Source organism: Erythrolamprus reginae, chromosome 5 (assembly GCF_031021105.1).
Source record: "Erythrolamprus reginae isolate rEryReg1 chromosome 5, rEryReg1.hap1, whole genome shotgun sequence".
NCBI classification, from domain to species: Eukaryota; Metazoa; Chordata; class Lepidosauria; order Squamata; family Dipsadidae; genus Erythrolamprus; species Erythrolamprus reginae.
This window is the reverse complement of record NC_091954.1, coordinates 66,546,029-66,559,358: the sequence shown is the minus strand read 5'-3', so window position 1 is coordinate 66,559,358 and position 13,330 is coordinate 66,546,029. Positions and strand designations below refer to the sequence as shown.

The following is a 13,330-nucleotide window of genomic DNA, read 5'->3' as shown; positions in this document are numbered from 1 at the left end:
TTCTTGACAATGACACATAAGGAAAATAAGGAAACAAGAAATTCATTTTCTCACCCTTTCTATAGAATTAAGTGGAGTTTTAATCCAAAGTTTATTATCACAAATAAGACTTCATAGTCAGACGTTTTTCTTGTTCACTTTCTTGATAAAGAATAATTGAGAGTTACTTTTTGCAGATAAGCAGAATTGTCTGCTTAAAATTGGTTTTGCTTGTCCTTTTTTCTCATTATGGAATATTGAATTGTACTGTGCAACTGTTTGATAAAATGAAATCCTTAAAATTAAAAGTAAATAACTTTTGCAAAAGTTCTGTAAAAGGTAAAGAATATAATTAATTTTTAAAGGTTCAATTTGGAGGACGTTTACAGAGAAAGTAACTTGGAACAATAGAAAATAACTTATTCTCTTATGTTTGTCAAGTGACATGACCTGTGTGTGAGCCCCCCCCCCTTCCCCCAAAGCTACAGAGATAATTGGTTGCTGGCACATCATTTAGATAGAATTCTCTTGTGCAGCAACCCCAGTATTACTCACATTCCGATGTACCTTGTTGGGTGCAGAAATATGGATGTAATTGGGCATAGTAGTTGTAAATGGATTGATGATATAAAGATGACAGTGAATATTTTTTTTGTTGCCTTAGTCTTGCAAGAGTCTGTTAATTCTATTTTACAATAAAATAGAATTAGCTCATCTAGTTGTATTTATTGTTTGGTTTACCTTGTAAACATCAATCTTGCAAGTCTAAAAATGCCATTCTTCCCACCACCCCCCAACCCAGTCTCTTTTACAATCCTCCCAAAAACCTAGGGGGATCTATTCTGATCCTGTTGCTCCACCCACTATCCAGTTGTGGGCTCTTGTTTGACTGTTCCTGTTCTACCCAGCTACGACCCACAAAGAATGCAGCACACATAGAGTCTATACAAATCTTATTTTACTAATTAAGGACTACTAATGAGCTTTCTCAGGAGTTGTCAAACACAAATACAGTTTAAAGCAGTCTTTTCTGAACACCGGCTGTTAATTCAACTTCATTAACAGCCAGCACGAGTACACGGAATAATAACTCAATTGTGAGTCAACAGGCTTGTGGAATGCCACTTGCCGTGGTTAACAAATAACAAATACCGTGTTGCAAATTGCCATAAGGTGGATCCAGAAAGCATGATTCTCTGAAGCATGAACAGCCCTTTATATCCTTCATGTATAGCATAACGTTCTTCTCCCTTTCAGGGCTATCATCAACCACTTCAATCCAAAGATAGAGTCCTATGCTGCTGTTAATCACATCTCACAGCTCTCTGAAGACCAGGTGAGTTGCATATTTTTTTCTAGTGATACCTAGGCCATTCTTGAATATACACTGCATGTGGAAAGGACTATTTCCCCATCTAGTTGAGAAAAAAGTAGTTTGGTAGCAGAACATGTACTTACCAAACTATAGCACAGGGTCGGCAATCTCCAGCTTCGGAGCCATATGCGAGTCTTTGGGTACCGTGCTATGGCTCCCTGTCCCATCATTGCCTGGCCTCGCCCTCCCCTCTCTCACCTGCCCTGAGAAGATAAGAGAGACAGCATGAATGGAGAAGCGGTTCCATCCAAAGACCCTCCTTAAGCGAGCAGCTGCCCACCACCTCCTACCTGCCTGCCACCTCCCACCTGCTCGCCACCTCCCACCTGTGTGCACCGCAGCCAGCCAGGGAGTCGCGAGAAGGGGAGGAGGATTGTCCAAAGAGAAGCTGGGGGTGGCTCATTTCCTCAGCTTACAGAGAAAGAAGGGGAGAGAAAGGAAGAAAGAGAGAAATGAGGGAGGGAGAGGGAGAAAGATGGGTGGGAGGAAGTGAGAGAGAGAGAGAGAAATGGGAAGAAGGAAAGAGAAAGAAAGATGAGAGGGAGGGAAGGAGGGCGATAGGAGCGGGAGAAAGACAGATGGAGACAGAGAAAGAGAAAGGGAAAAGAGAGAGAGAGACACCTTTATTTCATAGAAAAGAAAACAGAGCCACAAAACCTGGTTAGGCATAGTTGGGGCGGTCATGTGACTCAATGGGAGTGACGTTGAGTTGGCCGCACCCGCTCAGATTTTGTAGCTCCGTATATTTTGTTTTCTCTGGGAAACAGGTCCAAATGGATCTTTGACTTTTTAAGGTTGCAGACAGTTTATGAGCAAGAAATGGAACTTCAGACGCTACACAATTATAATCCTGGAAAGCAGCATGATCAGTAAGATAGACGTCCTCACGAATGACTTAGAATTGTATAAGGGTGGCAACGGAATCAAAATGTTCTCTTTCATAAGGTATTGGCAGGTACTATTAGAGCAATAGAAGGGATGCTGCTTTATTCTAGTAGACAAAAGTAAGGCATATTATAGTAGTAAATGTAGTGTTTTTGTGATTAATGAATTCACTAAACCTTAAATATCTATTTAAAGTACATCTGGACGAGCATATTTTTTTCATAGAAACATAGAAGTCTGACGGCAGAAAAAGACCTCATGGTCCATCTAGTCTGCCCTTATACTATTTCCTGTATTTTATCTTAGGATGGATATATGTTTATCCCAGGCATGTTTAAATTCAGTTACTGTGGATTTATCTACCACATCTGCTGGTAGTTTGTTCCAAGGATCTACTACTCTTTCAGTAAAATAATATTTTCTCCTGTTGCTTTTGATCTTTCCCCCAACTAACTTCAGATTGTGTCCCCTTGTTCTTGTGTTCACTTTCCAATTAAAAACACTTCCCTCCTGGACCTTATTTAACCCTTTAATATATTTAAATGTTTCAATCATGTCCCCCCTTTTCCTTCTGTCCTCCAGACTATACAGATTGAGTTCATTAAGTCTTTCCTGATACGTTTTATGCTTAAGACCTTCCACCATTCTTGTAGCCCGTCTTTGGACCCGTTCAATTTTGTCAATATCTTTTTGTAGGTGAGGTCTCCAGAACTGAACACAGTATTCCAAATGTGGTCTCACCAGCACTCTATATAGCGGGATCATAATCTCCTCTTCCTGCTTGTTATACCTCTAGCTATGCAGCCAAGCATCCTTTTCATAAGAGTAATTGAGATTACTGTTTGTTTTTTTCATAATTTGGCCTGATTTCTTTTCTCCCTGTCCAATGGAAGAAAGTAAAAGAAGTTAAGAGGAGAAAAAATTGGCAACTGTGTTGAAATGCCATCTGTAGAAAAGAAATTGGGTTTTGTGAATTGCAGACTAAGGCAGCTATTTGTCTTGGTCCAGCTCCACTTTTCTCTACTGTAATTAATGATTGAGATGTTCTACAACAGAGATGTCAAACAAGTGGCCTTTGGGCCAGATGCACCATGCGCAGACCATGCCTATCCTGGCTCCACAAAAGCAAAAAACATTGTGATACGTCACATGATGTGATTGAGTTTGACACCCGTGTTTTACAAGAAGTGAGTAAAGTAAAAGGCAGCGGAGGGCAGATCCTCATACCTGGAGTTGCCATTCAGAACGAATAAAAAGGGAAGCCCTTTTTTTGAGCCAAATTTTACTCCCGATGGCTTTGTAGAAAAATACACATAGAGGTTTTTCATAATAATATGAATGTGATTTCTCACGGTCACCTTCTGGATCCTCCCCCACCTCTCCAACTTTACAGGTTAGCCTCCAAACATCATTTTTCATTTCATTTTGGATAGCTTCTGTTGTGTTTGGGCCTGGGCCAGCCGTTGCTCCCACAGATGGGAGAGACGCGGCACAAAGTGAATGTGAAACCCTGGCTGACAGCCAGGAAGATGGGGCAGACAGCCAGGAAGATGTGGCAGACAGCCAGGAGGATTCAGCAGACAGCCCAGGGGATTTGGCCTGCAGTCCCTCGCTGAGTTCATCTGCAGATCAATATATTGATCTACATAGCCGAAGAGCTATGCAAAGAAGGGATCGCTTTAAGGAGTATTACAAATCATTATAGGAGCACCTGGGCTGGGTGTGGTTCCCTTAATGAGGGCTAAAGGGATAAAAGGGAACAAGGGCCAAGGCAAACTGGCTGTTTATCTGTGTTGTTTTGTGGTTCCTGCTTCAAAGTTTCTGTGCCTTTGGAGTTTTCAACCCAGCTTTTTCAGACAAGTGGGAGGTGAAAACTCTGGGACTTGCTGTTTGCTTCAAAGATTCAAAAGGACTCCTGAAACATCTTTGCTCATTCCAGGTTGTCTTTGTTTATTTTTCCCTGTGTTTTTTGTATGCGGCTGAAGTAAGCCTTGCATTGTTTTCGGACATTAAGAACGGTTTTTTGAGTAAGCTATTTTTGTTTATCTAATACAAGTTTGCTGATTAGCAGAGCACGTGTGTGTTTGATTTCTTTTCATTGGACTATTACGCATTGCCGAGCCAGTCAGGCAGAACAGCTTCCAGCATCCAAAAATTAAGATATTTAATTATCCAACTCTGGCATGATCCTACTATGGCAATCATTAAGGATTGTACCACATGATTCTTGACAAATTATAGTTTCTTTTATGTACACTGAGAGCCTATGCACCAAGACAAATTCCTGGTGTGTCCAATCACACTTGGCCAATAAAGAATTCTATTCTACCGTTTTCAATAATGTTGTGTTTTACAGAACTTCATATATTGTATCTGTTAACTCATGCTTGGAGAACCCTTAAAACCCCCTGTTAATTATTTATAGTAGTTGAAAATGGCTGGGAGGGAGGGTGGCAAGGACTGAACGTGGGAGGTTTCCTTACCATTATTTGGTTTCAACGCCTAGTTGTAAGAAAGAGCAGCAGCCGCTTCTCTCTGTCACTACGGTACAGCATTCATCTGCAGTAGTTCAGGAGGGTCAGGCTGAATTCTTTCTTCACCATATGCCTGTGCTTTAAATAAAACCATCAGCAGTAGCAGCAGCAGCAGCAGGAGGTGGCAGGTAATGAAATCAGCTTTGATACATAGAACAGTTTGAGGAGAGATTATTAGGAAGCAGAGAAACAGTTTGGCTTCCTATTTCTAAGAGAAGTATTATCTTAAATTGGCAGAAATGCTTAAAGAAGTAAAAAAAAATCGATAAAACAACAACGAAGGAAGAGAGGAATTATGCTAAAGCAATGTTAAGTGGTAGCCAGCTTTGGTTTTGCAAATTAAAGCTTTGGCTTAGGTGCCAAATTTTAACCAAATATAGAAATGCCTACTTTTCTTACTTTATTTTCCTTTTCGTGTACTGTGTAATTTGATTCCTAACTTGGAACATATTTATTTTAAATTACCTTTCTAAAAACTAGCAAGCAGACAGTTACAGAATACACTAGACAACCTGTGACCCATTGGGTCATCATTTTAGAAGACATAACCTAAACAGAGAAACGGAATGACCACAGTCAAGCAAAAAAAAAAAAATAGTGGGAGTGGAAACAACTTCCGTTTTTCTGCCAGCTTCCCTATTGATGTTACTTCTGTCAAGGTGGCAAGGAGTGTGAATATCACTCACCTGTCTCCATGGCTGGGCCACGGAACTGCCTCCCACGTTGCTGGATGGAGAAGAACAAAGGGAGCTATGTACTTCAAGGAAAACGTAATCCCCTCTCCCCATTCTGCTGGATCCCCAAGGATCCCACCATCGAGGAAGAGAGTTTGCTCATTGAGCATTAGACCCACCTTGCTAGCAAACATCTAAATCATCGTCTCACTCTTCCTTTACTATCCACCATTGTTAAGAGGTTTCAGATTTTGGCCACAGTTCCAAAGCAGCCTACTGCTCATCCATCAGGCCTCATCACCACCTGATAAGGTATAGTGTTGTGGTTGGCTCTAGGCCAGCTCCTGCAATGGGGAATTTGGATTTAGGAGAGTCCTCAAGTTTCCAGAGACTTGTCTTACTGCCATCAGTTTCTGACAGTGAGGATTCATTACCAAGGTCAGATGCTGGGGGAGAACACGAATCAGATAGAGAGATGGGTGCAGCCAGCCCATTAGTTAATGACCACATTAGTGGGTCATCGGACTCGGAGGAGGATCGGTGGATAGATGCCAGAATGTGCAGGCTCATGGCTAAAAGGGACCAACTGCGCAGGTATAGTCGGAGATAAGGGAGAACACCTGTGGCTGAGGCAATTAGGCTAATGGAGTTGCTGATAAACTACCAGTGTTGCAGAGAGCGCATGTGGGAGTTTATCCGTTTGGAGAAGGATATGTTGGGCTTGCTTTGTTCCTGGACTTTCACAGACATTTTTGGGATATTTCACAGCTAAGTAAATCTTGTGGATTCACTCAAAGAGGTGGCTGTGATGTTTGTTTTTGTCTCTCACAGCTTTCAAGGACTGTATCTATGTGTGAGCTAATTTGCTCAGTTTAAAGTGTGTGTGCGCGCAGCTTTATTTTGGATAAACAGCTTTTCTGTTTACTTTACAACAGCATGTGTGTTTGAATTTACATTTCTGACTTAATTGGGGCTCCTAACGTGAATCCCGGCATAACATATAGGGGCAAGATAAGGGATACATCAGTCCCATGTGTCATTACAATATGCAACCTATAGGTTTATAAGACGTGTTTATGGAAAGTACAGCAGTGCTGAAACACGCTTGTAACTTTAGCAAATTTCAACCCTGTATGAATGAAGGATCTCTGATTTTGGACACATTCTATAAGTTAAGCCATTTGAAGTATGTTTGCTCAATAATTGATTTCCTAGGTTTTGCCCAAGTAAAGTTTATAAACAAGCACAAAAATTTTAATTGTGTATAGATGTTAGGGTACATTTAGTCAGCTGGGTTCCTTGCTTAGCAAACTGGGATGAAGAAAGAAGAAATTTAACCCTGGTTGCTGAGTTAACCAAACTATCTGGAGGATTCATTGGCAGATGTTAGATTTTGAAGTCCCTTTCCAACGTCATCACAAAAATCATTGAAAGAAGAATGGCTATATTTTGCAGTTGTTGGATAGTTTTGAGAGCCTGACCTCTCCCTCTTCTCTCCCATCCCCAAACTCTAATGTAGATAATAATCTTACAGAGCCTTAGATTTGTATCTGGCACTGTAATGCTGGATATAGGACCAAGCTGGATTTTGAGTAATGATTAAACTTTAACCAGCCACTTAATTTAAATTGCATTAAAATTTATTTATTTATTATTTATTTATTCAATTTTTTAATGCCGCCCTTCTCCTTAGGCTCAGAGCGGCTTACAACGTGTTAGCAATAGCACTTTTTAACAGAGCTATGCTATTGCCCCCACAATCCGGGTCCTCATTTTACCCACCTCGGATGGATGGGGACACAAGGGGACACAATCTGAAGTTAGTTGGGGGAAAGATCAAAAGCAACGTGAGAAAATATTATTTCACTGAAAGAGTAGTAGATCCTTGGAACAAACTTCCAGCAGACGTGGTTGGTAAATCCACAGTAACTGAATTTAAACATGCCTGGGATAAACATATATCCATTGTAAGATAAAATACAGGAAATAGTATAAGGGCAGACTAGATGGACCATGAGGTCTTTTTCTGCTGTCAGCCTTCTATGTTTCTATGGAAGGCTGAGTTAACCTTGTGCCGGTGATGAGATTTGAACCGCTGATCTGCAGATCTAGCAGTCAGCTTTAGTGGCCTGCAGTACTGTACTCTACCCACTGCACCACCTCGGCTCAGTCAAAATAAATATCATGGTATTTTCTACTATAGGTTGACTATGAGAATAGATTGTAATTTATGTTACTGCATCAATTCTAACAAAATAGTTAGTTGTGATTAAGTCAAGCACCAACTTTATTCATGAGGTGTGAATTCTCTTTAACCTGTTTCATATAATTTTTATCATACCTGGTTGGGCAATTTGGAAACAAATTGACAATAATACCATAAACCATCAAAGAGAAAGTGTCATTTGGTGCTTGATGGAGCATCTAATTAAGAAGGAAGGACAGGCATAGAGAAATCAGAATTCAGAGAAAGAACTTGACATCGCCATGAAGTACAGTAGTTGAAAAATCCTGTTCCTGTAGTCACCATAGGAAAATAAAATCAGGAATTCTCATCTGCCTTTGTTGAGCAAATTCCTCCAGGATTTCCCTATTTTATGTTATGAAATCTATCAAATACTGGTCTTCAGTTGGGACATTAAAACTTCTTAGTTGGAGTCAGCGTATCAAGTTTATCAGTTAGAAAGACAACCTGTAGAATTTTTGTTATAAAAAGATTCTGAAGTCTTGTACCTGAGTTATTGTTACTTTTATTCTTCCTATTCCGCTTTGGCATTCTATTTGTTATTTATAAAGCCAATTTGTTTTACAAGGAACTAGCTTGTTTCTAAATGAACTTTGACCTTGAGATTTAAAGGGAAAGAATCAAAGTCAACCAACATTTCCTCCTTGCTGTGAGAACCCTTGCATTTATCCACTGACCTGTCCACTTTCTGCAAGGGAAATTTACATCAATATTTGTTTGTTTACAGTTCTTTGCATAACTGTCTATTTAGTTAGATCTACTTATAATTGCAGTTCTATTTGATTTTCCACAAATGTGCCATTGTGGGAACAGTTTATAAGAAAAGTTATGTAAATAATGGAATTATTAACCATTGAGCCCTTAAGTGATTTCTTCACATTCCACTAAAATAGTCAATTTTTTCTGGCTAGGAAACTTGTCCTAAATTATATTTATGTTTCTGCTCTTCATATTAAGAATTGCCTCCAATCATCTCTATTATGCCCACACTGCAGACTTTCCCAGTTACATAATATATGGGTCATTGTGTATCTTTTGCCTCTTCCGCCCTTGTGCATTTTGGCAGAGTGCTCATGGCAAAGTAATTGAGTTTGATTTTAAGAATGACTTGGTGAGTCTGTTGATCAGTTTTCTATTCTCAGCAGATGTAATTGTATAGTAGCAGAACATTAGTTACTCGACAGCCTTTAAATATACATACAGACCATATTTGTCCATATCGATTTTTACAGTAGTACAATTAAAGTAACTGAAGGTAAAGTAACTGAAAGATATCCAGGAGTGGTTAATTTTGAATCATTACATTTTTCCTTTCCAGGCTATTTAATAGCAATTTTTAATTTCTTTGATAAAATTATAGATCCAATGTGCTTCTTTAATAGTTAGTGTTTATTGTTACGTTGTGAGAGTTCTACTACTCAATAGTCTGTTCTTTGTATATAGCACTAGCACTTTTTTAAACCTTTTATCCATTTGCTTCCATTCTTTTATTTCAAACATCCCTCATCCCTCCACCCCCAAAAAATCCCTTTCCAGAACTTTGTTTGCAAAACTGATGTTGCAACCAGATTCTGTACTGTTCTATACTGAGCTGGGAATGTACAAAGGCCCCTGACTGAAATAGGTAAAAATGAAATGATTGTACTAACTATTGTACCTCTTGGATGGTTTAAGCAGAAATTAGCATAGTTCTACAGTATAAACAGTATAAACCAATTGTATTTCGATTGAGTCTTCATGCAGACTATATATATAGATATGCCTATTTATAAAATATGTACGGATTCCATTAATAAATTGTATTATTCAGACATATTCAATACACAGAAACAGATGCAGGAAGTAAGTTGGCACTCTTCATAAACTACATCCTGTCCTTATACCTATCAAAATTTCGTAAGTGTCTGGCTTTCATGAAGTATGAAGACATTATTATAATCTTAACCTTTGTCATCAGGGTTTAAATACCAGACTAACTGATTGTGTTGAACTGCTGAAGTAGCAGTTTTGCATATATATTTATTTATAGTATGCGCAGTGCTCATTTACAGTTGTGGTAGCACGTTCAAATTCAATAATATATTTTGATTGCTTTGGAGCATTCTCATGACAGCACTAATTGTATCCAGGAAATATACTTCCTTAACAGGAGAGGGAGAGTTAAGCCTCTGAGTAATTGCTTTAGTGCATTTTAGTGATTTCCATTAAATTTAATGTGCCAGACGCATTAAAAACAAATGTCAGTGGAACTGAATGAAATGGGCAAAAGAACCGTTTCTGAGCTAAGATTGTGTATGGTGTACCAGGAGGAATTTCACACACACACACCCCTTGGCTAGGAAGAAATGATCTCAATCATGTCATTGTTCTCCTAATTGTTTCAGCCATGTATTAACTACATAAAGCATTGTGGCTATTTATGGTAACATATTTTTTTTAATTTATCACGGTGATTTAAATACATCAAAGAGAAAAGGATAAGACTTAATTTTTCCAATGAGAAAGCATATACAGTGTTCCCTCGATTTTCGCGGGGGATGCGTTCCTAACCTGCCCGCGAAAGTCGAATTTCCGCAAAGTAGAGATGCAGAAGTAAATACATTATTTTTGGCTATGAACAGTATCACAAGCCTTCCCTTAACACTTTAAACCCCTAAAGTGCAATTTCCCATTCCCTTGGCAATCATTTAGATCATTACTCACCATGTTTATTTATTAACGTTTATTAAAAAAATATTTATTAAAGTCAGATGAAAGTTTGGTGATGACATATGATGTCATCGGGCGGGAAAAACCGTAGTATAGGGGAAAAACCCGCAAAGTATTTTTTAATTAATATTTTTGAAAAACTGTGGTATAGACTTTTCGCGAAGTTCGAACCCGCGAAAATCGAGGGAACACTGTACAAGCCTTTTTAATCCTGTCTTTATTATTTTTATAAATTTACTCAAGGCAGCCAACATTCTTACTGCCCTGCCCCACAACAACCACCCTGTGAAGTGAATTCGGTTGAGAGAGATTACTTGGCCATATCACCCAGCCAGATTTCACTACTAAGCCGGGACTCACAGGCACCCAATTCCAGGCTTTTTTAATCACTAGGTGAAACTGGCTGCCAGTGTAGTAGCAATTTTAGTGTAATAACTGTTTTTAAACAGTACTGGTTGTCAGAGAAGTAGAGCATAGATCCAAGTACTACTGTAGGTACTTCTACATTTCCCTTGCTAAATATTCTTACTTTTAATATTTATATCTAAATAAATAACATTGTAATCTCTGAGGGAAGATCCAGCACCAATAAAATGGTTACTACCAAAATAAAAAGTTAAGAATTCCTTAGCAGTTTTTAAATAAAAGAAGCACCATTGTGGGCTAGTGATTCCTACACACCAAGTTGATTTGTTACTGGTTTTTTTTTAGATGGTTAGTGACCTATAATTTTTTTTAAAAAGTCCTACAATTTCCTAAAGTTCATTTTTTTAATGAGAAATTATATTTCCTGGTATCATGAGTTAATGTTGTGGAATTTGTGGGTATATATTGAGACTAAAAAACCCCCAGAATATTCTCAAGTTCAAAAGCATGCTGTTAGTCAACCTTGCCATTAGGTTTTTAATTTTTATTTTATTTATTTATTTGTCATACAAATATAGTATTGTATTGTAGTATGCTTAACATAATATAAGTATAAAGTAGAGATAGAAAAGATAAAAAGACATTAGGACAGGAACAGTAGACACAAAGGTGCACTTGTGCACGCCCCTTACAGACCTCTTAGAAAACGGGAGAGGTCTATTGTAGATAATGTAAGGTTGAAGATTTTGAGATTGGGGGAAGAAACAACAGTCTGGTGTCTTCTGCACTGAACTATTGTGTCTCTGTGGATTAGCGAAATAAAATCAAAATAGTCTGCATTTAAGAGAGATTAATTTACAATTTATTAGATTTAAGATTAAAGCTTTCAATTATCTGCCTTTTCAGTGTATATTTTTTTCTTTTAAATCTTTCCCAAAGTTAAAGCAACAGTAGATACCAGATGCTTCCAAGCTCCAAGCATGAACATATTATATGCGGACTATTTTCTTCATTTCCGAGGTTTAAATACATTGTGATTATGATCTTTTTCAGTACATTTGGGTCATTTCAGTACAGACTGCTTCTTATTTGCTTATGCTTTGTCCTAGATTATTCAGCCTGTGTAGGTGACAATCTTTTTCTGAAGTGATAAACTAGGGCAACTGTTATTCCCCCACCCTTTCTATGCAAAATGATAGCAAATCCATCAACGTGTCATCTACTTGTCTTTCAAAAAGATGCACTGTCTGCAGTAAAACTGCATGAAAGCTAAACTATTATGAGTGTTGCCTTTGTGGTTAGTTTCCCTCTGATTTTCCAATGCTACAAGTTGAAGTGTAAGGCATAAGAGAGAGAAAGCAGAGACCTTCTTGATGGGCTCCCTTTTCCGTGGAAGTTTTCATTTCAAGACTTGTAAGAATTATCACTGGCGGGTTCAGCAGGTTGAATACACTATAAAACGTTTTGCAGCTAGCAAACAAGAACTGGTGTAAAAATTCTATACTAAAAGGGGGAAATTTAAGTTTCTATTAGAAATTAATTATTCACATTTTGACCGCGGCCAGGATAATATATGCGCAAAATTGGAAAGGGGAAAATATTCCCAAAGAAGAGGAAGTTGTTAAAAAAATATTAGATTGGGAGACTTCCGGGGCGGGGCCGGGCCGGTGCGACGTGCAAACTTGGGGCTCCAGGTTTGTAGTCGAAGTTTTCGCTCATTAGCCGTGATAACGGAGATAGTCTCTCACGGTCGAGGGTGCTAAAGAAAGGGGAAGTCCTAGAGAAAGGGGGTCTCGCAAAACCCCCTGGAAATAGAGACAAATCCCCGTGAGTGGGCGGAAAAAAAAGTTGTGGTTTACCTCATCCCAAAGGCCGAAGGGCCCGCGGCAGATTACCACCAGGGAGTCGAAACTACAGGCGGTTTATTCAGTGAGAATTTAGTTAATTTCTAATAGTTAATCAGGTGTTGAGTTTACCTTTACTTCAAAAGTTGTGTGTCTCCTGGAGTGCGATATAGCGGCAATCGTTGTGTGCGGAGCATAAGTTTAAGAAAGCAAAGTAAGTCGGAGTGTGGGGAAGGAAGTGAATGGCGGAGGAACGGAAGTGAAGGAAGTGAGGAAGAGAGAGAAGATACGGCCAGACTTGACTTCTGTGCATTTTGCTGACAACTGAGAACTGAGAACTGATTCAACAAGCCGAAGAACAGAACGGAGGAGTATTGTTTGTAACGTAGGCTTGGAAGAAAGAGCGGCGAAACAAAGCTACACAGAAGAGGAGAAAGGCGTGGTGGAAGGAGAAAAACGAAAGAGTCATTGCGGCGGAGCGGCGGAGTAGCGGAGTGGCGGAGAGGTGGTCGAACGGTAGCGTGAGACAGCGTGAGACAGAAGGAGAAAGGAGAGAGGAGCGGTGTGGATAAAGCAGAAGAAGACCTGCCGGTTTGCCGATTTGCTGATTTACTTGAGTTGTTATTCTGCCTCGTTTGAGGTTGGGAGAGCATTCGGGGGGTGGTAAACTGGTTGTGCAGCGAAAGAAGTTAGAAGTGACGCAGAGGGAACGAGAGCCG

The 13,330-nt window shown here is 39.2% G+C and overlaps 1 protein-coding gene across 2 annotated transcripts in view; it reads left to right on the top strand.

Annotated features, from left to right (window-relative positions):
* The window catches only part of ARMH3 (armadillo like helical domain containing 3), a 176,754-nt gene that overhangs the window by 114,153 nt on the left and 49,271 nt on the right, over positions 1–13,330 (top strand). For both annotated transcript variants that reach the window (XM_070752882.1, XM_070752883.1), the window contains exon 25: positions 1,237–1,315. In XM_070752882.1, coding sequence (XP_070608983.1) covers positions 1,237–1,315 — 79 coding nt within the window. The remainder of the gene's footprint in view (positions 1–1,236; positions 1,316–13,330) is intronic.